Source organism: Myotis myotis, unplaced genomic scaffold, assembly GCF_014108235.1.
Source record: "Myotis myotis isolate mMyoMyo1 unplaced genomic scaffold, mMyoMyo1.p scaffold_m19_p_2, whole genome shotgun sequence".
NCBI lineage: Eukaryota > Metazoa > Chordata > Mammalia > Chiroptera > Vespertilionidae > Myotis > Myotis myotis.
In genome coordinates this window covers 100,849,981-100,876,461 of record NW_023416324.1, presented here as the reverse complement: position 1 = coordinate 100,876,461, position 26,481 = coordinate 100,849,981, and the positions used below count along the sequence as shown (strand labels likewise).

Here is a 26,481-nt window from a genome sequence, read left to right as displayed (position 1 = left end):
TTATTAACCTCTCTGTGCCTTGAGTCCTTGCCTATAGGGCGGGGATAACGAGTACCTACCCTAGACAGGGTGGAAGGCTTAACCCACTTAGTATGTGTGGGCACACAGCCCAGAGAGCCTGTATTCAAGGTCACCTCACAGTCTTCCATCCTGGGACTGTGTGTACACTGTGTAGGGGTCTCTGTGTTCCTTGTTGGGTGTGACAGACACAAGTCAACTGCTGCTCCAGCACTTTGGGCTCAGCACCAGTGGTGGGCCAAGGAGGAATGAAGACACAGGAGGAGGGCAGTCCCAGGGCCTAGAAGAGGGATGTTCAGCCACTTCCTTCCAGGAGGGTTTCTTGGAAGAGGTGTCACAAGACAGAATTGAAGCCCACGTTGCCTGAGCACTGATGGCTATTGCTTCAGTAGCAATGCCCCACCTGGCTCCTCTTCTCTGTTTCTGCCCCTCTCACCATGCCTCCATGAGGTTACCAGTGAGAGGCCTCTTAGAGGTGAGGGCGGGGGTCCATTTGAGGCAGTGAGTACAGTGCACAGATCACTCAGTGAGGCTGTTAGTTCAGGTGTCTAAGAAGCTGCCCAGAAGCTACAGCTGAAACAAGACAGAAGTGCATCTCCCTCTTAGCTGGTGCAGGGAGCAGGCTCTTTTCATCTCACCCCAGTTCCAGGCAGGGCAAGAGAGTGGAGGGCACACCCCTGCCGTTTAAGACACAGTCTTGAAAGTGCCCATATCCTGTTGGCCAGAACTTAGTCACGTGGTTGTACCAGCTCCTAGGGAGCCTGGGGAACGTTGTCTTCCCCCGAGAGCCATTGTCAGCTACAGTACAGGTGAGAGGGGTGAGTGGGTAGTCAGAGCAGCTCTGCCAGGCAGGTATTGTCCTTGCTTACCAGCTATAGTGCAGGTGAGAGGTTGAGTGTGTAGTCAGGGCAGCTCTGCCAGGCAGGTGTTGTCCCTGTTTACCAGGTGCAGGAGCTGAGCCTCAGCTGTTCAGTGCCAGGTGGAGCTATGGCAACTACTCATGAGTGACAGGCAGATCCACTCCCTGCCCCAACTGAAGGAGCCCTGACCCGCCTCCCTTTCCCCGGCCCCCAGCCAGCGGTACTGCATCTGCAACCCTGGGGTGGTGCGGCAGTTCCGGAACCCAGACACCATCTTCATCCTGGCCTTCGCCATCATCCTGCTCAACACAGACATGTACAGCCCCAACGTCAAGCCTGAGCGCAAGATGAAGCTGGAGGACTTCGTCAAGAACCTCCGAGGTGAGCTGTCCCGGCCCCAGGCTCAGACACACACCTCCACAGACAACTCTGAGCATGAGCCCCACCATGTGTGGGGCTGAGAGGCAAATTTACATTACCTCCTGCTGGGTGCAGGGGAGAGCTAGGAGGCCTGGCTGCAGCATACCCAGTTCTTGCTCAGATGGGCTTTCAAGCAGTGTTGGTCTCAACAATGCGTTCACAAAGTACAAATTACCATAAAGAGAAAGTGTTGCCTGAGTTTTGGGATGCATGAAACCTAACTCCTGGAGAAGGTGATGTTTTTAGCCTGTTATTAAAGGATGAACAGGGGTTTGGCAGGTCCAGGTGGAGGGGAATTAGTCACAAGGGGACAGAGACTGGAGAAACCAGATCATCACAGCACCAGAAGGCCAGGCCAGGCCAGGCATAGGTCGACCAAGGCCTATTTGGAAGTATGTGTAGGAGCACAGAATGGAGCCTAGGTGCTGGGAGCCCTGAGACCTCCAGCAGGCGGGAGCTGGACAGATGGGCCAGCACATCCCAGTCCATCACTGCTGCATCCCTCACAGCATCTGCCCAGCTACTCATCCTTTACACTTCATGTTCTTCTTGAAACTGTCTTGCCTTTTTGCTTTTGTCTATTTATTTAAATATGTTTTTAAAGGAACTTTATATCACCACTGTAAATGGGAAACCAGTAGCATTTGTCACACATAGGCAGTCATTATGAAAATGAATACAATGAAAAGAAAATACCACTGTTGATTCCAGCAGGAGCTGTTTCTGGCTGGGCCCTGAGGCTGAGGCTGCCCTCTCTTCCTGGCAGGTGGGCCCATGTCAGGTACTGATGAGGTAGGCTGCCGGGGTTCTTGTTCCAGCATTAAGAAGGGCTCAGCAATCTGGAGAAGGCTGTGCATAGATTAAATAGGAGTCCGGAGACGAAATATAATTTTGAAAGGCATTTGGGGGTCAGAGGAGCTTAGTTTAAAGGAAACTAAGATCTAAGTTCTAAGGTCGAAGATCTCAGGTCTCCTCGTCCCAGGACCCCATGGTTTTTATTAACACAAATTGTCCCGAGGCGAGGCAGAGATAATACACTTCAAAGGGTCAGGGTTTCCAATACAGAGGCATTATCAGAATGGGGGAATTAGCCTACCGCTGTTCAGGTGTTTGGCCAGTAGGAGGCAATAACATGTAGATTAAGATGCCCTGAGCTGTCTGGCAGCCAACAATCATCCCTTTTCAGGTTTGGGGAAATGCCATCAGCCATTCCCAGATTCAGCCCTGCTGTCATGCTGGAATTGGTTTCCGGCAGTAGGCAGCAAGAAGGGAGGCCTTCTTGGCGTTGGATAGGGAAGGAATCGAAAAGGGAACAGCTGTCTTCCAGCTGACTCCATGTTGGCTGATGGCATGGGCCTTGTGTACCTGGAGTTCCTGGAAGGAAGGGAGCAGGAGCTGGGTCCTCTCGGGAAATACCAGCTGCAGCGGGCTGAGGTCCCCTTTAAATGGCATCATATTTTAATTTTTTTTCCACCCAGAAGTTCTTAATTTATTAATCCTCTCATGGAAATCTGCACAGTCACCACAGATCAAGTCCCTGAAGAATCTTGACTCCTGCGGTCCCATCTCCAGCTCACTCTCTGCAGCACCCACGTTGGCCTCTGCAGCCCCTGTCTCTCTTCATCCTGTTCTTGTGTTCCTTCTGTTTTCTTGAGGTCTTCTTCTCATACAGGTCATGTCTTGCAAGTCTATGTTTGGGTTTATTTTTCTTTGTGTAATCAAAGGAGTTATAAATCATGCCAAAGCCAGCTGTCTAGCCACCACCAAAATGGGTTCTGAATCCAAATACAAAGATGACATCTGGTGTAGTCTTATACAATTTGGTAGTTTTCCCTGAATTTCTGTCTTGGGTATTGATGCCTTTCCAGGGTGAAGGACATCAATGATCATTTGTTTCCGCCGAAGTATGTTGGCAATGAACTTCCTGGTCCACATAGTTACTGTGTCGTTCATGATGGCGGCCAATCTTCAAGCAGCCAGGAGGAGGTATCATATTTTTTTAAAAGAAACAAAAGTTGGTCTAAATCAAGTCCAACTGTGAGCTTGCTGAGCTGTTTAAAATTTCTACTCTTCTTTATTTTTGTAGTACAGGCTGCTCTGTCAATCCCTCTCCTGGGTCAGATAACTCCCTCTGATCTGTAGGTCCTTGGTGCACCCCCTAGTGGTGGGTACTGCCATAACACGAAGACTGGAGAGAGCAGAGGCCACCAGGACATAGAGAGGAGCACTTCTGCCCCTCCCAAGCTTGGCTGGCCCCTGAGGGCAGGGAAGCTCACTTCAGAGCACTCAGATGGTCACTCCCTGCATGGAGCACTCACTGTGTGAGGCCCTCTGCTAGGTCAAAGGACTTGGCAAGCCCCTCCCCATAGCCTCGTCAACAGTTTTACTAATCCTTTGGTTGGTTGAGCTAGTCTGTGGTCTAAGGATGGATGTGGGTTTGTGTTTCTCCTGTGAGTAGGGCTGAGTTTCTTTTCTCACAGCAGTTTTCATAGTGGTGTAGCAGAAGGTATGCACTTGTTGTCAGAGCAATCCAGGTTTGAGTCTTGCCCCTGGATTCTGCCCATGTGATGTGGGACAACAGCTGGCAAATGCACCAAGATCTCACTTGGAGGGGCATGCCAAGAGCTGCTCACACTTCTCACCACAGCTCTGAGAAGCCACCCATGCTCTTGGTGGTCTTTTTCACAGATGCTCAGCTCAGAAAGATTGAGTCACAAGGCTAACAACGGGCGAAGTGAGGATGGGCTCAGTGTTGGAAACTAAACTTACAAACCCTCCCCTCACCTCAAATCTAATCTCTTCCCCAGGCCTTGGCTTTCTCATCTATGGAATAGGGATGGTATGCCCACCCCACGGGGCTGTGGTCAGGATCAGCAAGGTAATATTTATAAAGCCCTCTATCAGCCCTCCTGTGCTTGTCCAGGTGGCTGTGCTGGCCTTGTCCCTGGTGGAAGGATTCTGAGGAATTTGTGGTTGACTGAGGATGTTTAGTAGCTGTGGGTCTGGAAGGTCTGTGGTTCTGCTGGGACTGGTGAAAGGGATCACTGTTCTGAATTGGGTTAGAAACTGGTAAATTGGAGTAAGCCTGAGGCTTGAGACTGAAGGGACCACCCAGACCCTAGCCCAGTCAGTGATGGCGAACCTCTGACACGCGAACTCATTTTTTTGGTTGATTTTTCTTTGTTAAATGGCATTTAAATATATAAAATAAATATCAAAATATAAGTCTTTGTTTTACTATGGTTGCAAATATTAAAAAATTTCTTTTTTTTTTTAATTAAATCTTTATTGTTCAGATTATTACATTTGTTCCTCTTTTTTTTCCCCCCATAACTCCCCTCCTCCCAGTTCCCGCCCCACCCTCCGCCCTCACTCCCCACCCACTGTCCTCATCCATAGGTGCACGATTTTTGTCCAGTCTCTTCCCGCATCTCCCACACCCCTTTCCCCCCCAAGAATAGTCAGTCCATTCCCTTTCTATGTCCCTGATTCTATTATAATCACCAGTTCATTCTGTTCATCAGATTATTTATTCACTTGATTCTTAGATTCACTTGTTGATAGATGCATATTTGTTGTTCATAATTTGTATCTTTACCTTTTTCTTCTTCTTCCTCTTCTTAAAGGATACCTTTCAGCATTTCATATAATCCTGGTTTGGTGGTGATGAACTCCTTTAGCTTTTCCTTATCTGTGAAGCTCTTTATCTGACCTTCAATTCTGAATGATAGCTTTGCTGGATAAAGTAATCTTGGTTGTAGGTTCTTGGCATTCATCACTTTGAATATTTCTTGCCACTCCCTTCTGGCCTGCAAAGTTTCTGTTGAGAAATCAGCTGACAGTCGTATGGGTATTCCCTTGTAGGTAACTGAGTTTCTTTCTCTTGCTGTTTTTAAGATTCTCTCTTTATCTTTTGCTCTTGGCATTTTAATTATGATGTGTCTTGGTGTGGTCCTCTTTGGATTCCTTTTGTTTGGGGTTCTCCGCGCTTCTTGGACCTGTAAGTCCATTTCTTTCACCAGGTGGGGGAAGTTTTCTGTCATTATTTCTTCAAATAGGTTTTTAATATCTTGCTCTCTCTCATCTTCTGGCACCCCTATAATTCTGATGTTGGTACGCTTGAAGCTGTCCCAGAGGCTCCTTACACTATCCTCGCATTTTTGGATTCTTTTTTCATTTTGCTTTTCCGGTTGGGTGTTTTTTGCTTCCTCGCATTTCAAATCATTGACTTGATTCTTGCGCTCCTCTGGTCTGCTGTCGGGAGTCTGTATAATATTCGTTATTTCAGTCCGTGTATGCTTAATTTCTAGTTGGTTCCCCAATATAAGATCGAGGGTCTCATTAGTTTTCTTGTAGATCTCATTAAGTTTATCGGCGGCTTCTAAACAGTTCTTGAGAGACCTTAAAAGTGTGGTTCTGAACTCTATATCTTCCATTGACAATTTTGTCCTGTTTCTTTGTCTCCGCATTTTGTTATGCTTCCTTAGTGCACCCCCTAGTGGTCTTTGTTCGCAGTCTTATAGTTAAATCTTGATTGTTGTAGCTAATTCCAGGGAGGGTTTGACCTCCAGGCCAAGTGGCTATGAGAATCAGCTGTGTCAGCAGTGAGAGAACTTCTGTCCTCTAGGGAGGTGCTAATCTAGCCTTTGCCTGAGGCTATCCGGCAAATGCCTGTGTGCAGGGCTTGGGTGGGGCGGGTCGAACAGGATCAACAGGGTGGGCCGGAGAGAGCAGTTATGGCGGCTCTCAGTCCTGTCCCCAGGGGCTCTGCCTCTCTGAGTCCCAGCACCCGCTGCAAAGCTCGGAGAGAAAGCTGCACTCGCTCTGACCGAAGCCAGACAGTCCCGCTTCTCCCGTTTGAGTCTGGGTCGCTAAAGACTCGCCCGGATCTGGAGCTCAGAGTCTGCGACTCCCTCCCGATTGAAAACGCCAACCGCGCCCTCCGCCACCAGCCCCGCTCCGCGCACTCCGCACCTCAGAATTTGACTTCAGCACTGCGCCTCCTCTGAGTGTCCGTATGCGTTTCTCTTTCCTCCTAGTTGTAGGACTTCCACTCAGCCAGCGTTCCTGTGGTTCTGGGTGATGTCCCTTCCGTTTTTTGGTTTCACTTTTGAAGTAGTTGTTCAAAGCAGCAAACTCCGGCGTTAACCTATGCCGCCATCTTGGTTCTCCCCAAATATCAAAAAATTTCTATATGTGACACGGCACCAGAGTTAAGTTAGGGTTTTTCAAAATGCTGACATGACAAGCTCAAAAGGTTCGCCATCACTGCCCTAGCCTGACTAACGCCTGGCCACTGTCTCCTGCCTAGGTGTAGACGATGGTGAGGACATTCCCCGAGAGACACTGATTGGTATCTATGAACGGATTCGCAAGCGGGAGCTGAAGACCAATGAGGACCACGTGTCCCAGGTGCAGAAGGTGGAGAAGCTTATCGTGGGGAAGAAGCCGGTATGTGGTGGCCCTATGTCCCAGGGGAGTTGCTGGGGGCATGAGTTGCTCACACCCCCCTTCCCACCCAGTGCCCTGCTGGCCTCAGTTTCTGCCAGTGGCCCTGATGCCCCTTCCAGGCAGGGCTGGTGAATTCTTTGAGAATTTGGGTTTCTTTAAAAAGACTTCTAATATTTGGGAATAACAACCATTTGCTCTGGGCTAAAGTTGGAGAAGCTGAGGATTTTAATAAACCAATGGGCAGGGTTGCACAGTTCCTTGGTGACTTGGGAATGCCCTCAGCCTGCCAGTGAGAGGGCCTTTCCTGTCCACCCACTTGGGTGTGGCTGGATAGAGCTAAGGAAAGATGCCTTGGGCGGGCATTGCCTCTCAGGCACCCAGGTGCATCTTTTACAACATTGATTTTTTTCTTTGTTTGCTATTTCCCCATTTAGATTGGATCCCTGCATCATGGGCTTGGCTGTGTGAGTATCCCTCTGCTTTCACGTTCTGGCTAATATCCCACCCTAGGGGTGCCCCGTGTGCCCACATCTTCCTGTTCCCAGATCCATAGTTCTGGCTGCTTGAGTTAATTCTGCAGCAATAAGAAATATGATTTTCATAATTAACCCAGACTCAAATCTCTGCAGGCCCAGAGATTACAGGCTGTGCTGTCAGGCTGAAAGCAGTCTCCTTCCCTCTCCTCTAGGCCCAGTTGAGCTCAGAGACCCAGGTTGGTCCCCAGACACTGAGACACTGATGTTTATTGGAGGGCCTTCTCTTTCCCCACCCAGCCCAAGCTCTGTCCCCAAAATGTGCTTCTGTGACCTGCCCTTGTCCACCTCTCCAGCCCCAAAAGCCATCATCCTCTTTACTTTGTACTTTTGCTCCAGTCAACATTGTTCCCTGAATCAGCCCTCCTGCGTTTGTGCCAGGCTGGGCCATGCATTTCCCTCCCCTTATCTTGTCTTCTTAATGTACTGAGCTCGGGCACCTTTCAACCCTTGCAGAGTTGGCACCTTTTGCAGAGTTAATACTCCTTGGCTACTACTATGCTTACCCTCTGGGGGTCTTAACTGGGCATGTACTGTCTCCTTACTGACCCATCTGTCTCCTGTGGGCTTTAGGAGCACTCCCAGAGCCACAAGTGGGCCTACATGATGGTTTGTCATACTAGGCCTTGATAGCAGCTTGGACTTCGGCAAGGTCGGGGGCTCTTTGAATCTGTGACAGGTGTGTTCAGAGGCAGGTGTACAGAGCAGAGGGTCAGACCAGGCCCCACAGAGCAGTGACTGCTGGCTCAAGTTTGGATAGGGTCTTTCATGCTTCAGAAATGTTAATTATTTAGGAGGGGTCTGGAGAATGGGACAACTCCAAGGCTCTGCAGCTCCTCGTGTGTGGCTGAGGCAAGTTGTCAGCTTCTCTGTACCTCAGTTTCCTCATCTAGGGTAGATTCTCTCTAGAAAAAATATTTACAGGAGACTAATGGGCACTTTGGGGACTCAGAAAACAAACATTCCCCTCTGGCTGGGGGCTCACATGTGAACATGGTTCTCTAAGGAGTCTGTACCTGCCTGAAAGAATCGAGCAGAGGTCTCACCAGAAGCGGCACCCTTACCCTGGCTCTACAGGACAGGCGGGAAAACAGCTGCAAGCCAGAAACATGGTCTATTCTGCATGGTCTGTAAGAAAAGGTGTTTGGAACACAGGCCCAAGGGCTGGGCTCCTCACATTCAGGCTAACTCTGTGCTACCCAGGCTCCAGAGGCAGAGCAGGCTGCTGAGGACACACTTCCCTTCCCCCCCACAGGTTCTCTCTCTGCCTCACCGGCGGTTGGTCTGCTACTGCCGACTCTTCGAGGTTCCAGATCCAAATAAGCCCCAGAAACTCGGACTGCATCAGCGAGAAATCTTCCTGTTTAATGACCTCTTGGTGGTACGTGGTTCCCCACGGATTCATGGCTGACAGCTGTTACGCAGGGAGACCTGGCTATGTGCCTGCATGTGGGGAAATGCCCACACAGGTGTGGGGTGGAGGCGATGGGGTGGAGTTAGCCCAGGTCTCTGGGTTGCCAGGAGCAGAATCTAACACAGATGCTACCATTGAAAATGGGGCTTCGTTGGCTTATGTAAAAGTTCAGAAGGGGATTTGGAGCCTCAGCCCTGGCTATTCCTGAGGCTCAAACATGTCAGCAGGACTCCTTTTGATGATCTCCATTGCTTAGCTGTGTAGGTTCCTCCTCTGTGTGGGCTCCCTTCTCAGGCAGGCTTCATCCTAGAAGGGAAAGTCGACCTTGGCTGCTCCAGGCTTAATTTTGTCTCCTTGGCCACCAGTAGGATTCACTTCTTAAAAATCCCAGCAATGGTCTTGTTGTTTCCAGTGCCAGAGCTAGTCATGGGGCCAGGCAGGTGTGGTGCTAAGTGCCTAAGCCTGGATCACAGTCCCCAGGACTAATGGATTGAGGGTGGCAGACGGGGGTTCCCCAAAGGGAGATTGAGGAGTGCTTGTCCCCCAAAAAAGGCAGCACGGATGTGAGCCAGTGGGGATGAAGATGCCTCTGCAAAGAACAGGGGAAACCTGTTCTTGGATCTTTGTCCCCCTGCATGCCACAGACTTTTCTTGCTGGAGGACCCTGTCCTTAGTCCCCACCTGCTTGAGGATCAGCCTCACTTTTGTGATTCCTGAGGTGGGAACCAGATGTGTGGGTTCAAGTTATTTTTAAGCATCCTGACCTTGAGCAAGCCACTTCACACCTCTGGATCTGTTTTCTTTGTGAAATTAATCTCCGAGGGCACAGTGATCAGACAGGATCCTGGACATGAGACCCTTGCACGACATCTTCAGTGCCACATGCGACAATGTGACTGCCAGCTCTCTGCTGGGTTGAGGGGCTTTGTAGCCAGTCAGGGTGGCACTAGGGCTGGCAGGAACAGAAAGCTGTCCACATCAAGGAGTGAGTGGGCGTGTGTTCCTCCCCATATCAGGTCCTTCCTCCTGCAGGGCCTCCTGACTTCTGAACCACAGAGTCATTCTTACAGAAGCACGTGGTCTCCAGCAGATCCATTTTCAGTCCTGAGCTCCCAGAGCTGCCCAGGGCAGGGCAGATGGTGTGGCTCAGTCTCTGTCTCTGGCTGCCCACAGGTCACCAAGATCTTCCAGAAGAAGAAGAACTCGGTGACATACAACTTCCGACAGTCTTTCTCCCTGTACGGCATGCAGGTCCTGCTCTTCGAGAGCCAGTGTAAGTGTGTGCGGCTTCCCGGGCCTGCTGTGCATGTGCTGGAGCACTGTGCACACGAGGCCAAGACCCACCTTATTCTCTCCTTCCTCCTGTGCCATCAAGGACAGAGCCCAGGGTAGCTTCGATGCTCTGAAAGGCAGCAGTAATTGGGAAGAATTTAATAACATTATATATGGTGCTCACTGGTTTACTTTTACTGTTACTTCTTGCAGGTGGTAAGATACTTTAGGGCAGAGTAAATTTACTTAAATAAATGTTGATAAGAAAGCATGAAGTAAGTGGCATAGATGATATGCAAATGTGGGCAAACAGGTGAAGGTCATACAGGACTACAGGTCCAGGGCTGAGCCCCAGAGTGGACCACCAGGGTTCAAACCGGTTGTGTGGCCTGGCTGCTTAACCTCTCTAGGCTGCGTGTCCTTTATCTGTCACGTGGGTGATGCTACGCCATAGGGTTGAGGTGTGTGGAACGCTTCTGGCAGAGGAAGCACTAGGTCAAGTACCACTGGAGACCTTCTCTGGGTGTGAATGGATCGTGGGTCTGGGGATTTGGGAAGGTAGTTGGCTCCTAACCAGGACACCCCACTGACCGTATCCTTTGACCTTGCTCCTCCTCGTGTCCCTGTTCTCCTTCCCTCTCCTGGCGGAGGTCCGGGCTGCAGGCTGGCCCAGTCTCCTAGGATGAGGGGGGACGGTCCTGCTGGAGGGCCCGAGGGGAGGGCGGAAGGGTATCCGCAGCAGGGCTGCCCCATCCTCTCACAACAGGTGGCCGCGGTGCCCTGTGATCGGCCCTCCAGCCGCCAGTGGGAAGTTCGGGCTGGGTCTGGGCTCTTTGCCTCTTCTTTGTCCTCAATGGGAACGGCACCTGCTGTTCCCTCTCCTTTCCCACATGCCTAGGAGAGACCCAGCCTGCCAACCCTGCCATCTCCCCACTTCCTGCCCCATCTGCCCTGCCCAAGGCCGGAAGGCCTGCCTTGCCTGGGTTTCATCAGGCAGCACCGTGGGGCTGGTGCCGCCCCACACTGTCCCCAGCAGCCGGACTAGACCGAATCCCTAGACAGAGGCTGTATCTGAATCATTTTCCGATTCTGAGGGCTCAGTCTATGGTCCTGCGCACAGATGCGAGTAAGAGCTGACCTTCCCTTCCCCAGGCCATGCCTTCACACCAGGGGCCGCACACTGCCAGCCCCGCTCAGTCTGGCTCAGTTAGGTTATATTTAGTTTGTATACTTTTAAAAATTTGTTGAGCTGATATTTAAATCCTCACATTAATACTTTTGGCTTCTCTTGAAAAATGAGAAACGTTTGACACTGCTAAGCCCTCATTCCTGCCTCCTGGCTCCTGGCTGCACACTCCATCCCAGCACTCTCAGTGCTCAGAGTCCCACCTGCACTTGGGAGAGTCACATGGCTTCTAAGCATTTGCGTTTCCAGCCTTGACATGGATCAAAAGTGGGATTCATGTTTGAGTCAAGATCCTGCAAACTCCCTGTGGCTGAAGCTTGATTCCCACTGAGGGGAGAGGTGCTTCCAGGAGACCAAAGTCCCAGAGACCCCTTGTGCTTGGAAGGGGCACAGGCAAGTCTGAGCAGAAAGACCCTGCATTCAGCAAAGAGTGTGTTTGGTGCAGGGTACCCACAGTGCGTCCAGGGTTGCTAAAGGTCTGGAGGCCATTTGGGCCTGAGATGACTGGGTAAGACACTCCACTGAGCGCAGGGTGCTGCCCCTCTCTTGGACTCGGCACCTGGCTGCTGTCTCAATGAGGAACCGGGCACCTAACCTTCAGAACGGAGGAGGAGAAGAGGGCCTGGCTTCCCTCACATCAGCCAGATCTTCCTTGACTCTCATAGGAAGGAGCACAGACCTGAGTTGGCAGGTGGAGGTTGTCTGGTGGTCTTTCCAGTCTGCACTCTGGAAGCATTTTCTCCCTGTCAGACGTGCCTGCTGAGACCTGCACTCTGACCACTTCCCTCACGCCCATCTTGAATTCAGATTGGTATTTTCTTGACCAGGAGTAGAGATGACAGAGAATGCAGGGGCCCATTGGTTCTCTTTCTCCTTTGCAGACTACCCCAATGGCATCCGGCTCACGTCTGCAGTCCCTGGAGCAGACATAAAAGTGTTAATAAACTTCAATGCTCCCAATCCTCAAGACCGGAAGAAATTCAGCGATGACCTGAGGGAGTCCATCGCGGAGGTGCAGGAGATGGAGAAGCACAGGATAGAATGTGAGTTACAGACCTCTTGAGGAGGAAGAGCCAGCAACCCTGGCATCATCTTTTTTTCTTAGTTTTTCATTTCAGAGAGAGGGAGAGGGGAAAAAAAAAGAGATAGAAACATCAATGATGAGAATCATCGATTGGCTGCCTCCTGCACGCCCCCTACTGGGGATCAAGCCTGCAACCCAGGACTGTGCCCTTACAGGGAATCGAGACATGACCTCAACCACTGAGCACCACAGGCCAGGCTGCCCTGACATCTTTTAAGATTCGCTGGACATAGGTGTTGACTCCTATATGGTGGCAGTGATTCTGTGAGCCCACAGAAATGAGCTGTCCTGGTCTTTTCTGGCCTTCCCATGTCTATGTGACTGGCAGACCACATGCCCAGGCCACAAAATGTGGCAGGGGCCTCCTGGTGAGAGCCAGGCTTCAGAAGCCCGTGCCTGTTCTGACTGGGGAGGCCCCTGGTTCCTGGTCACCTCCTGGGACAGGAGCACCCAGAGTTCTATGTGGTTATTCTATTCACCTTCTGCATCAGGGCCCAGCAGACTGAGAAAGTTGCAGCCACCCCCATCCCCTGGGTTTGTTGGAGCTGATGATAACCCCTGCTTCTCCTGGCTCCAGGTGTGCAGGCTCAGGTGTGCCTACCTCTGGCCCTTCCATGAAAGGCCAGTTAACACTTGTTCATCCAGACCGAGCCTCTCTGTCTCTTTCTTGACCCTCAGGCCTGGAAAGAGACTGTCTTTCCTGCAGACCACAGGGCACTTGAGCCTCTCCCGCCTCCCTCCCAGGTCTTGTTTGGCTCCCTTTTGTTGAAGGTAGCCATCATACTTCTTCCCCAAGACAATGCTCGCCCTTCTTTTTTCCCCATTTCAGATAGATGGAGACTTGGTACAGTGCCAACCCTGAAAGAGGGCAGTGGTCCTCTTCATTCCTCCTGGTGGGGGTTCCTATCCCTGGCCCACCCCCACCCCGACCCTCACCAGGCTGTGCTCCTCTCACTGGCCCTTGCTCCTCTATTTCAGCGGAGCTTGAGAAACAGAAGGGTGTTGTGCGGCCCAGCATGTCCCAGTGCTCCAGCCTCAAAAAGGAGTCTGGCACTGGGACACTGAACCGAGCCTGCCTGGACGACAGCTATGCCAGCAGCGAGGGCCTCAAGCGCAGTGCCCTCAGCAGCTCCCTGAGGGACCTCTCAGAAGCTGGTAAGAGCTGAGCCTAGGACTCAGACGGGCACACTGGTGGTCGGGCATGCACTGCGCGCCGGGATGGTACTGCAGTAGAGGGCTTGGACGGACACTGCTGGGTTTCCCATGACCATCCCCAAATCAGAGCAGCATGTGACCAGGCAGAGGGGACAGCACCAAAAGGCAAAAGAAAACAGGACCAAATTGTTAAAGGCAGAACAGCAAGGAAGTTACCCCATTCTCCCTTTCTTCTTCTAAGAGTTTTATTTATTTATTTTCTGAAAATGGCTCTTACAAGAGTGAGCCAGACTCGCTGGTAGATGTGTTCTGTGTACTCTGTGGCCATGCCCTGTACTTTAGGCTGATGAATGAAATGGAGTAAAGCTTTCTAAGCTGTCTCTGAAATCCCCTTTCCCACTGTCCCTGGTCTTGCTTTCTCCCCAGCGGTCTCCCTTCTGGTCCTCTGTCCAGCCAGAAGTGGCAGCCACAGGTGGCCCTGGGAGTCAGGGGAAAGCCCTGGTGGAAATTGTGAATTTTGTTCTTTGTTTCTGTGTTTAATTTGCTGCCAGCCTCTTAACCCCCAAGCAAGCAGCAATCCTCAAGCCTCCCAGCTTTCCTGGGGCACAGATGGGGGAGAAGTTGTACCTGGGTATCAGGAGCCAGGGGGCTTCTCCTGGCAGCCCTCACTTGGTCTGGCTGTCGTGGCAGGGGCAGGTGAAGCAGGGAGTTGTGGGTGCAGACCCAGCTAGTTGCCTGTGAGTGCTGCTCCCACCTTCTTTGCCTGCTGCGCTGTCAGACAAGCTGTGGAGTGAGGGGAGGGGTGCACTCTGGCAGTCTCCTCAGCCACCTACTAGTTATGTCAGCTTCTTCTGGGAGGAGGCTTGGGGTTTGCAGTGGAGTGGGGGTTGCAGGGCATTGCACAGAGGGCATGGGGTTGTGCCCAGCACTGTAGGCTTCTGGGACCCTGGGCTCTACCTGCCCCAATGCCCCAGGTAACCTGGCCCCAGGAGCCCCTACTTTGTTGGGAAAGACCTTCTCAGGATGAGATCAGTGTCCTCTTCTCCAGGGGCCCAGCAGCCCCTCCCCTCCTAGAGGCTTGCCCACCCCACCTTGCCTCAGGCATCGCCAAGTGGCCAGCTCAAGGCCCCCTAAGAGAGCCTGCTCATGACCCCACCTGGTACCTGTCTAGCCAGCAGCTGCCTCCCTTTGTTTGGCTTATTTATTTCCCAGAAATGTTTTCTTTCTTTTTTATTTTCTTTTTTTGAGTTGGACTTTTCCTTTGCTTTTGTCTTGTCATTTTTTTTTCTCCATAGTGAAAATCAGAAATCCATTGCCAGCATGAGGGTTAACCCAGGGCTTCTTAACCCTACCCCGTTGACATTTTATTCTGATAATTTCTTGCTGTGGGGACAGTTCTGTGCAAGAGGTTCAGCTGCATCCCTGCTCCACCTCCCAGTCATGACAATTTCCTTCAGAAATTGCCACGTGTCCTCTAGGAGGCAAAATCACCCTTGGTTGAGAACCACTGGTGATTTCCCAGCAACACATATCTGGACTACCGTGGGCCTCTGCAGATTTGGGGCCTGGGGCCTGCGTTTGAGTTTGTGCAGTGGAGCAGGCTCTGGCCTCTCTGTTCCCTGGAGGCCTTCTCAGGTAGCAGTGGAACTGAGGCACTCAGCATGTGCCCACTCTGCTGCAGCTTGGAGCTTAGGAGTCAGACAGAGCCCCATGAAAGGCACACGGCCATGTGAAGAATGGAGTTCCAAGATTTGGCAGACTTCCATTTATTGTTACTATTGCCGCTATCATTTAGGGATTCTGAGCTGAGAAGGGCTCTAGGATTGTGTCCTCTCAGGAATGAAGCTACAATGAAACAAGTTCCCAGAAAAGAAAGGATCCCCGACCCAGGAAGGTTGGAGGATGAGATAAGGTGGGTGTTTGAGTCCTGGCAGTTGCCAAGGCCCCAGACTAAGGACAGGCCACCTGTGACTTCCAGAGGGAGACAGGCCAGTGTCAGCAGCCTTCTAGAAGATGCTGGGCTCGGCAGTCGGAGATGTGGTGTTATGTGCTCTGGACTAGGAGGGGCAAAGCTCTCCAGAGTTCACGTCACTCCCACTCATCATGGCCTTCACCAAGATGACCTTGTCAAGAAGGGGCAAGGCCCTGGGCAGCCTGTTTCCTCAGGAAAGCCAGTGCTCAGTGGTTGTCAAGTCATTGCTCCCAGAGAAGCTGCCCAATCCTGCACTCACACTTCTATCCAGGAGACAACACACCAGCAATGTGGCCTCAGCCCTTCATGGACCTTGAGGACACATGAGGCAGTCATGCTTTGATGCTCATGACTGGCAGCAGAAGCCTCCAGGAACCCACAACGTTCTGAGTGGTAGAGAAAGGGGCCTGGGCTCCAGTCCAAGCTCCCACTGAGCTGCAAGGCCTCACTCCATGTCCCTCCACTTGGTCTTCCTTCAGTTTGGCCCTGTGTTTGTGTCAGTGGCACCAGAGCTTTGCTGGCCTGCGATCAAGGACTGGCAAGGACCTGGATGCAGTGTGACTGGGCCTCTGCCCTGCCCCAGGTTAGCCAAGTCATGGTCAGCACTGTCTGTAGGCCCTTCCCAGCCTACCTGTTCCACAACGGCCCCGGGTATGGGGGACCTGCCTGCACCCATCACCGCTGCAGTAGCAGAGCTGAGACCTGCTGCATCCTGTCTGGGAAGACTCGGGAGCTCTTGGGGCCCAGTTTCCAAAGCAGCACCTGCTGCCCCAAGACAGGCCCTCCACATACAAACGACCTGTGGCAGCCTTCCTTGGGACAGGGCCATGCTCAGGGCTGCCCTCGGGATGGCCACCTAAGCAGAGTCCCGCAGAGGACACTCAGCACACTGATTTCAGGCTCACGCTGATAAGATCTTCTCTCCCCTCTTCCTGCTGCTCATTAGCTATCAGGCCATGGCCAAGTTACAGTGCTGAGCTTCAGTTTCCCCGGCTGCAAGGTGGGGACTAGCACTTCTCTCCAAGGATCTCTGTGAGAGTCGGCATGTGCCAAGTGTGTAGAGCACAGTCTGGCCATGTGTGTGGATGTGGTCATTGAGGAAGTGTACCTGCGTGGCTTCCAGCATCGCCAAGGGCCACAGGGCAGCCTCTGGGTAGAGAGCCCTGCCTGCATTCTGGCCTGACCCTACCAGGCAGGGGAGGGCTCTGAAGAGCCATGCTGGGAGCCCCTTCCAGACATGGTTTCTGATCAAGCCCTAGGAGAAGTGCTGGCTGGGACAGGGCTTACTTGAAGCTAGGACAGGACCCAGAGAAAAGGGGAAGGTTACCTGGAAACAGCGCAGAGGAGGGCCAGTGTGGGTGTGAGCCACTGCTCTGGCATGCTTTGCCTCGGTTCATAGACAGTGTGTGTGCATGTGTGCACACACCTGGACATGGTGTGCAGCGGGCAGATGTCTGTGGGTAAGTCTGTGAGTGGGAGCTTTGGGACGAGTGCAGAGCTCCTGTAGGGACACCCCACATCTCATACTGGTCTGAGAAGTGGAAAAGATGACTCTGAGAAACAACATTACTCAAAGGCATTTAAGTTAAAGCTCTCCTGAGTCTTGGCCCATGCTGGGCAGGAGGAGGGCCTTGAGAAGGTCACTCCTCACATTAGTGGGAAGAGGAGGAATGTGACTCTCATCCCACTTCCGTGTGGGATTAGCATTTTCCCTGGTCCTCAGCAGGTGGTGGGAAACACCTTGCCTCTATCCCTGTGTGGGCCTGTCCTGAGTGGGCTCTGAGCCTTCTCACACATGCACAGTCCACAAGGCCTTCTGTGGGCTTCAGGCTGGGTGTCAGCAGGCAAGGCAAAGGGACTACATCTTCCCTGAGACTGCCATTCTCTGCCTAGGAGTGAGGTCTTACTCAAGGCATGGCCCAGCATGCTCAGGTGCTGCCCTGAAGCCTGAAGGACCCATAAGCACGCCCTCTCCACAGAGGTGTGGGCCACAGAGAGGTACATGGCAATACCACCTTCCAGGCTCCTGGGCCTGACCTGGAAGGCAGCATGGCCCATCTCTGTCTCCACTACCATCTGCATTCCCAGAGACCTGATGGAGGCTGGACCCCTAAGCTTGGGCACCATTGTTCCCGCTGGCCTGGATGTCCTGCTGGAACCCATGAAGAAGTCCTCTGGAGGGACTGTGGCGGCCAGGATGGGCCCTGGGCATCCAGCACCAAGAGGAAAACTCAGCCTGCCTCTAATATGGCTAACATACGTTGAGTGCCCACATGTGCCATGAGCTGGGGACATAAAAAGGCATTGGCAGTGAGCGCTGAGAGAATGCTTGTGGCATCCTGGGGAGTGGGGAGGTTTGCCCACAGAGGGGAGCAGGACTCCAGGCCCCTCCCAGTAGCCCCTGACTCATCCTCCTGTCCCTGACCAGGGCCCTGCACAAACCAAACACTCAGCCTCAGAGGCACTGGGAGAAAAAGGATGGGAAGTTTAGTTTTCTCTTAACCATGATTCCCACCCTGCCTGGAGGGTGAGATGTATATGTATGTGCAAATACATACCATACATATATGAAATTCACTAAAAATCAGGCAGGTGCAGGACCACATTTTGTTTTTAGTCATTGCAGAAGCTTCCTTCACCCTGTCCCCTCTCAGCAGCTGGCTGAGGCCAACTTGAGCATGGGACTTTGGGCCCTACCTGTGTACCCACCTCAGCTCTCCCAGAGGCCCCTCTCCATAGAGTGCCAGTCCAGGAGAAGGAGCTGGTTAAAAAATTATTTTTTATTTTTTTTAATCCTATGTTTTTTTTAATAACTACTGTCCTGCAACCAGCTTCCCCACTGAGCCCCTTCTCCTACCCTCACACCCAGCAGGTGGGCCCCATACCTGAGCCTGGTGGTGGTGGCAGCACAGTGCCCTGGCCTGTGTCTGAGTCTAACCTCTGGTATTGCATGTTCTGGGCAGGGAAGCGAGGGCGTCGCAGCAGTGCGGGATCGCTAGAGAGCAATGTGGAAGTAAGTAGGAAGCACCTACGTTCAGCTGGCTGTTGTGTGTTGCCTCCCTGATCCTTGGTTTATACCTGTTGTCTTTTTATTTTTATTTTTTGCGCTTTCACTACTGCACAGAGGCACAGACACCCCCTCCCCTTCTGCCTGCTTCAACCCAGTGCATGCCAGCTTCCCCTCTGCTAGAATCTCACCGCTTGTTTGGGTTGGAGTGGAGGGTGGGGAGGGCTGGTTCTGAATTGTGTGTTTTAGTTCCCACTTCACTCCTGTCCCCTGTGGTCCCAGCATGGTTCATTAACATCCCTGGTTCCTGGGTACCCCCCACCCCACCCACCAGCACTGCTCCTAGGCCAGAAGCAGCAGCTGCTGAGCACCAGGCAACCTCCCCATTGGCCAGTCTCTTGACTTCCATGCTCTGAAGACCCCATTGCATTATTCCTGGAGTTTCAATTGCTGTGTGTCTGCAGATAGGGCATGATGGAATTGCTTAACTAGCTCAGGGGAGGAGGAAAACCATAAGAAAACAAAACAGTGTGGATTTCATGAGATTTCATTCATCCTTCAGCCATCTCTGTATTACTGTTCACATCTTAACCTCAGCTTGCAGATATTTTTGTTTCTTTCTTCTTGTTTGGTTTGCAGTAGGTAGCTGCAGTGAAATGCCTAGGCAGCCCCCATGCCCAGGACAAGGGTTCCCAAGCCTCTCCTCTCCCTTCACCACCTTCCCAGAAACCTGGGGTTCCACACAGGCAGAGCAAATGCCCTCAGACCCTTTGAGAGGAACCAGGAAAGCTGAGGCTGCGATTTCAGCAGGAACAGCGTTCCTCTTCATGCACACTAGCCTGCCCCACTCCCCTTAGCACACACTGCTCACAAACACCCCAAACAAATTTCTGATCTGAAAGCTCAGGGTGCTTGTCAGGAAAGAGCCCAAACGTGTATTGCTGCTGCTACTATGACTAGAAAGGAGGGCCCTCCTCACCTGCCCCAGTGTCCCCTGTCCTCCCTGGAACGCCCCTTCTCAGAGTCCCTCCAGCCCCGCCCCAACTGACTTGCCATAATAGTGTGAGAAGTGGCCGAGTCCTGCCTGCTCCCAGCCCCACCCTCTGCGGGCAGTGAGTTGAACTAAACTAAAGATTAGCAGTCAGTGGGTGAACTTTTTACATTAAAAAAAAAAAAAATCATTCTGACATAAGTGCTTTAAGATCTTTTAATTTTGATTTCTATGAATTTCCTTTTTAGGGGTCCATCATTAGCAGTCCTCACATGCGCCGGAGAGCTACATCAACACGCGAGTGTCCATCTCGCCCACACCAGACTATGCCTAATTCATCCTCCCTCCTGGGCTCCTTATTTGGGAGTAAGAGAGGGAAGCCCCCTCCTCAGGCTCACCCACCCTTAGCCCCTCCCCAGCCACCCCCACACCCTTTAGGCCTGTCCCACCCGCAGCACTCCATGGTGGGCCACCACCAGGGGCCTGCAGAGGGCCCTCCGCAGGTCCCGACGCATGGGCACCATACCCAGTACTGCCACGTGCAGCAGAACCCACCCCCCTACCACCACCACCACCACTACCACCCACCCCAGCACATCCAGCATGCACACCAGTACCACCATGGCCCCCATGGGGGGCACATGCCCTACGGGGCCCACACGCACAGCCACCCACCACTGCCCTTGGCCCATGCCAGCCATCCGGGCCACGCAGCACACCACCACGGGCATTCCTCCGCCCCACCGCCCCCTCCCAGCAACAAGGCCAAACCCAGTGGCATCAGCACAATTGTGTAGACAGCTTGGGCCAGGGTCCCAGACTCTCCGGAACAAGTGCACACCACACAGGCACGCCTGGGGCAGCCAGCCTCAGACCAAACCCAGGGCACTTCTGTTTCCATCCTCCCATTTCCCCGCAGCCTGAACGGAACCCCTGAGCACATGGGCTTGTGTTATAGGGAGCAAAGCTCCTGATTTAATTTAGCATTGGTGCCCTGGGTTCCATCCACCTCAACCCCAAGGGGTGGGCCACAGGCACTATCAACCTTGAAACAGTACCTCCAGCCCAGGAGATATTGCCTCCCTCGTCTCCAGCTGTAGCCCTCAGCTCTCTCCTCCCTAACTGTACATAAATATGAAAAGCCTAGAAAAAGAAGAAACAAGACACAAAAAAACAGACAGAACAAAACAGAAAACCCAAAACTTGCTGCATTATTGCTCTTTTATTGACAATGGGCAAAATTAAGTAGACCTGATATGGTTGATGAAAATACGTAAGTAAACTTTATATAATATAAATATATAAATAAATAAATAAATAAATAAATAAATAAATAAATAAATAAATATATACTGTATAGGTAGTATTTGTGTGTGAAAGGCAAACATTTCAGTCCACAAAATTAGCAATATAGACTTTACAAGGAGCTCCACATACCTGATAGAAAGATAGTACCTTAGATGAATGTGAGAGTAGACCAAAAATCTAAATGCTTAGGACAAACTCAGATACTTCCATATTTTCATAAAAAGCAGAGAAGTCCCTCTAGGACTAACTATTCATTACTTATTCAGTCATTACTAATTGTGCCAAGTAACATAGCATCTTACTATTTAAACAAATCCAATATCGCTTTATATAAATCCTTATTTTATTAACAGAATACTATCATAAGTAATCAGTATTATAACTGCTCTGTTATTTCAGGTAAGCAAATAGATAAAATGCAGTAAACTACAGAGCAACTCAGGATGGCTGGATAAGAACTGGCTGTCCTAGAGTATTGGTTACACACATTCATGACACTTGAATAGCTGTGATAACTGTGAATTTCCATGACCCATGGTTCTTTTATATGCACATGATTTGATGCACACTCATTCAGAGTCCTCTGAGAGGGGCACCATATACTGCAGACGTATCATCTCCAACATGAAAAAGACCAGCTCTCATCCTTGCCTCCCTCAGCGCCATACTTCCTCATCCTGTTTCCAACTGCAACAGGAGCCTCTTCCAAACCTGCAGGCTGATGTTAGCATTTAGCTACCCAGGGCGGTGTGTGTGTTCCTGTTTTATTTTCTGAGTGGTGGCCATGATCATTGTAACTTCATGTAGCCATGTGCTAGCATAACCCCTGTGTCATCACTGTGGCCCCTCTGATCCCAGCTGACAAGTGCCCAGCCCTCACTGGTGAAGCCCCCGTTGCCTTGTCATGGTCCAGTTAGCTGCCAGGGCATCACATGACTCTCAGCTGTGCTCTTGTTGCTTCCGTCTTGTGACACCATCTGCTCCCCTGGGGGCCGGGCGCTGCACGCGTCCGGTTCTGTGCCTGAGTCACATGGGCCATACTTTGTAGTTTCAGCCTTTCGCGACACTGCAGCCACCAGTGCTGTGTTCCTAAGCCGTGGGACCCGAGGACTGCCCATGGCACCTGCCCAGGTGGAGAGCCCTTTCAGAAAGGGCGAAGCTAACGCAGGACTGTGGGCTGCGGAGCTCCATGCTCCGTGGAAGGAGTGGCGAGCTGTGGCCAGACGGCAGACGACAGAGGGAGCCCACCCTAGCCAGCCGGCTGGGCATCTGTTCATTTTCCTCCTTTGTCATGTCATTGAGGCCATCATACCAGCAAATCTGCAAACTGAGCACTTTGTTAATCTCCACAGAGAGCAAATACAGCAATCTAGAGTTACGCCTTTTAAAAAAGGAAGTGACTAACCTGCCCACCTTTACCTTCCCATTGGTACAACTTTTCTGTCTTGGACATCTGCTCAGAGAGGAATAAAAAGCACAGACGTGCCTGATCTGGTTCAGGCCCAGCTGGTGGGAGGCTCCCCAGTCCATTGACTCCTGAATTCTTTGGTTTTCTTTCAAAGCCAGGCTCCCCAAGGCATTCTCTAGTATGCAGTTTAAAGGATGTTGTTCTGACAAGGAAAAGTCAAATTGTACTGCGTGTCATCGGTGTTGATTGTGTGAAGCCACATTTATATATTGTATATTTGCAAAATATATCAGTGTTACTGTTGACAAATAGTTGAGGTAAAGTGATAACATATTAAATATGCCGGCTTTTTTTTATCCCTCTGTACCAACGGTAGAGTTCAACTGTAAATTCTAGGTTGTTCCAGAAAAGATACAGGCTATTTAGTACAAGGTTGCTCTTTCTGAAGGGGCAATAACTAGGGGAAACAAAACAGAAAGAACCAACAGTACATTCATTGATGGGGCCAGTGGGAGGGGCTCTCTCTCCATTGCATCCTCCGTGCTCCAAGGCCCATTCAGAATTCACCTCCAAAACTATTATTGATGTGCCCTGAAGTTTTGTCCAGTGCCACAGGGCCAGGTCTAGTGAAATAGGGCTTCTTGAACAAACTCAGTTTCTCCCTGTGTTTCCAACTTTATACAGGGTATTGGGTTCAGAACTGTGAGGTTTGGTCATTCTCCATGTTTTATTTGTAAACCTGTCCTGGGAGGTGTTTCCAGGAGCACATTGTTCCATTGAAGAGGCTGGAGGCAGCTGCCCAGATCTTGTCTGGGCAGCAAAAGCTTCTGATAAACATGTGCTCCATATTGTTTTCACGGGGCTGTGCTCTCTGGATCCCAGCCTGTCAGAGTCACAGCCGTGGGGACCTATTGTTCACAGAGCCCTTGTCCCCTCAGGAGGCTGAGTGCCACCACATTGCTTGTGCCATCTTGTGTGTCAATATACTCGGGAAATCTTCTCAAGTCACACAAATTATTTCAATTACATAATTTCTGACAGGAGCAGGAGACCCTTAGAGGAAACATCTGGTAGTATCACAAAAATCTTTTCTGGGACAACAATTAAATCATATATTTGTACTTTTTTAAGTTTATTAATGAATTGTACAACATTGTAAAAATAAAGTTCATCCTAATATGACTTGCACATCTTGTTAACAATGTCTCCAGTCGCCGTGGAGCGAGACTTCCCACCCTGCGCTGCATGCAGCAGAGGCCTCTTCTTCATCTTTAAAATGACCTAGAAAGACAGCAGCCACTTACACATGACCCTAGGTGTTGACTCAGCATTCCGTATGAAGCTGTGTCTACAAATTAAGCATGCATCTTACAGTTTTGTTGTAAAAATATCATCACCCTTCCTGTCTGAAATGAGTAATTTTGTACATATTTTAAATAACAATAATCAAAGAAACATTGCACAGTGAATCAATGTGAAGTGGGGGTGGTGAAAAGGGACAAGCAGGAAGAGCCTGTGCCTCATGTGCATGTACGTTGGTGTTGCTGTTCTGTCTGCGGTCTTGCTGAGGCTGCATGCAGTATCTGTCTCCTCTTGAGAACTGTCATTCACTTTCAAGTTATTTTAAATGACTAGAATCAGGTCTTGAGTAAAGACTGTTCAAAGACTTCAAGGGATGCCTTGCTTACAAGAAGCCTGACGCCCACTCTGTAACTTTGGGGAGGAAAAGAGTGCTTTGTTTTAATGTGCATTTGTTTGTGAGTAGTAACAGACTCTATTGATGTAAAACCATAGCTGTGATCATGTGGAGAAATCAAATAAATCCTTTAAAATTCTCGGACTCTTTTTCTGAAAAGTCCAGATGTTTCCCTATTGGCCCAGAGAGATTTCCAGCTGACAGGTATGTCCATCTTCGTCGTGACTGTGGGCACTGGGTCTCTTGGAAGACCCTGGCCTGACTTTAATTTGAGAATGTTTAAGATAAATGTGCATATCACAACTTCGACTCCAATAAAATATGTCAAAGGTATTATAATTTCTAGCAACTTCCAAATTTTAGTGCTTTTATCAGGTTAGAGAGAGGAGGCGGCCCATATGAAGAGCTGAGGTGGACTGGAAATGCCTTATGGAGGGCAAAACTCTAATGGTCCAGTTTCCAAATGCTTGAAGGCAGTTTATTTAATGAGGTCAACGTTGTCTGTTTTTCCAGATTAACGTGATGTGCAGAATCCAGAAGGTGAATTCTGATTCTACTGGAAGAGTTCTATGAGAACATGACTGACGTGTGCTTCTTCTTCTTTCCTGGAACGAAATCCAGTTCCAGAGAATACTGCCTTAAAGTTTCACTGCATATCATAAAATGAAATAAAACTGGTAGGTCAAATTTGTGGAAAACAAAAAGGTTTAGTGACCAAAATTAACCATGGCTTACCACTCATTAAGAAGTGAATTTTGATCCAAAGATGTTCTCAGAAAACCATTCCTTTCCCAGGCCATTCAAGCGTTCTTCAACAGAGTAAAGCTGGTTACTAAAGTCCCCTGAAATACTTAGATCTACTTCAGCATTTGGGTTTAAGACATACTGAACTGCACACCAATGTGTGCTTGTCTCCCCCGCTCCAGCTTGTGCGCTCCTTGGGGGCATAGAGTGCACCTGACCCACTTCTCTGTGTCCAGTGACCAGCACAGGACTGGTCTTGTCAAAATGCATCTGAAAGTGATGGTTGGCATGGGGAAGCGGGGTCACAGCAAAACAACTGGTTGATCTTAATGTGTGTAAATCATCAACATTTTATAGAAAACTTGTTTGCTCAGCCCTTTGCTACCCGTGCATTGAGGAGTCTAGGTGGGACACACATGATACTGTCAAACTTCTACAAACGTGGTTCATGATTACTGTTTCCTTCCCCCACTTACAACACATTTTTAGCCCTCATTTTACTTGACCTCACAGCAGCTTTTGAGATTATTCAAGTTCGTTCCCACAACAGTATTTCCTTGTCACCTCTGTTCCCACACTGTGATCTTCCTCTTTGGGATGTCTTCATTGTCGTCCTTTGTAGAGCTGGTAAGTGTTGGTTTGAGGATTAAGTCCAAGCTCTCTTCCTTTCTTTACTTTTTTTAGGCCATTTCATGCAGATCCACAGTTTCAGTCTAGCTTCCAAATGTGAATCTGCAGCCCAGACCTCCACTCTGAGCACCCATGTTCCCTTGGATCTTTATCTCCATGACCAAATTGATGATCACACACACACACACACACACACACACACACACACACACACACACACACACAAAGTTCTGTGTTCCCTACTTTGACAAATGGTGTCACCACTGAGTTGCATAAGTGAGAACTTGGGGATTGTCCTTGACACCTGTCCTTTCATCGACTCCAAATCCATCTATCACCAAGCCCTTTGACTTCCTCCTCCTACATGTTCTTGAATCACCTCTGTCACTGCTTCAGGCCGTCACCTGTCTGTCATCTGGACAAGAGCTCTCTAACTGGCCTCCTGTACCATCGTGGTCCCTCAAACCCATTTCCCACATGGCACCAGTGGAATCTCTAAGGTGCCACCATGTAAAGCCATGTGAAGGGCTTCCTGTTGCCCTTATGATTAAAAAAACAAAATCTTTAACATGGCCGTCATGAGGCCTGCATGGGCGGCTCTGCATGGCCTGGCTCACCTTCACTTTCCCCTTGCTCTCCAGCCACATGAGGTTCCCAGACAAGCTGAGTTTTCTCCTGCCACTGGGCCTGTACAAATGGGCCCTCTGCATCTGTGTTCAGTTAGCTCCTTCATCATTCAAGTCTTAGCCTGGCCATTATCCCCTTTGAAATGTGTTACCTATAGTTATATATCCAGTAGTGTGATAATTTTGTTACAGTAAATGTCACAAGGTCAGGACAGTGGCTGTCCTTACACACTGCTGTAACCTCAACACGTGGCACAAAGTAGGACTTTAATAAATGTTCTACTGAGTATATGAAGACCACAGAGCCCAAAAAGGAAATTCAGTGCTGAAATGCATGATGGCATTTGCAGGTTCAAAATGAGATCCAAGACCTAAAAAAAAGCAATGTGGACCAGAGTGCTGGGAAAAAACTGGATCCTACTGACATTTCTTCTTTATTTTTTTAAAAATATATTTTATTGATTTTTTACAGAGAGGAAGGGAGAGAGAAACATTGATAGGAGAGAAACATCAATCAGCTGCCTCTCGCACACCTCCCACTGGGGATGTGCCCGCAATCAAGGTACATGCCCTTGACCGGAATCGAACCCAGAACCTTTCAGTCCATAGGCCGACGCGCTATCCACTGAGCCAAACCAGTTAGGGCAACATTTCTTCTTAAGTCAAGGAGTAGTTTGGGTAGTAGTCGGAGGGTTTTAATCATTGT

The 26,481-nt window shown here is 50.3% G+C and overlaps 1 protein-coding gene across 14 annotated transcripts in view; it reads left to right on the top strand.

The window, feature by feature from the left end:
* IQSEC1 (IQ motif and Sec7 domain ArfGEF 1) overlaps positions 1 to 26,280 on the top strand; it is a 400,627-nt gene extending 374,347 nt beyond the window's left edge. For 9 of the 14 annotated variants that reach the window (XM_036352245.1, XM_036352244.1, XM_036352247.1 and 6 more), the window contains 9 exons: positions 1,093 to 1,259; positions 6,610 to 6,749; positions 7,184 to 7,213; positions 8,538 to 8,663; positions 9,870 to 9,969; positions 12,036 to 12,197; positions 13,217 to 13,393; positions 18,329 to 18,378; positions 19,612 to 20,537. In XM_036352245.1, the coding sequence (XP_036208138.1) occupies positions 1,093 to 1,259; positions 6,610 to 6,749; positions 7,184 to 7,213; positions 8,538 to 8,663; positions 9,870 to 9,969; positions 12,036 to 12,197; positions 13,217 to 13,393; positions 18,329 to 18,378; positions 19,612 to 20,160 (1,501 nt within the window). In that variant the 3' untranslated portion in view covers positions 20,161 to 20,537. Of the gene's footprint in view, positions 1 to 1,092; positions 1,260 to 6,609; positions 6,750 to 7,183; positions 7,214 to 8,537; positions 8,664 to 9,869; positions 9,970 to 12,035; positions 12,198 to 13,216; positions 13,394 to 18,328; positions 18,379 to 19,611; positions 20,538 to 21,719; positions 23,916 to 24,288 lie in introns of those variants that run through there. The other 5 variants (XM_036352252.1, XM_036352256.1, XM_036352255.1 and 2 more) reach the window with 4 other exon arrangements.
* Positions 26,281 to 26,481: the final 201 nt, after the last annotated feature.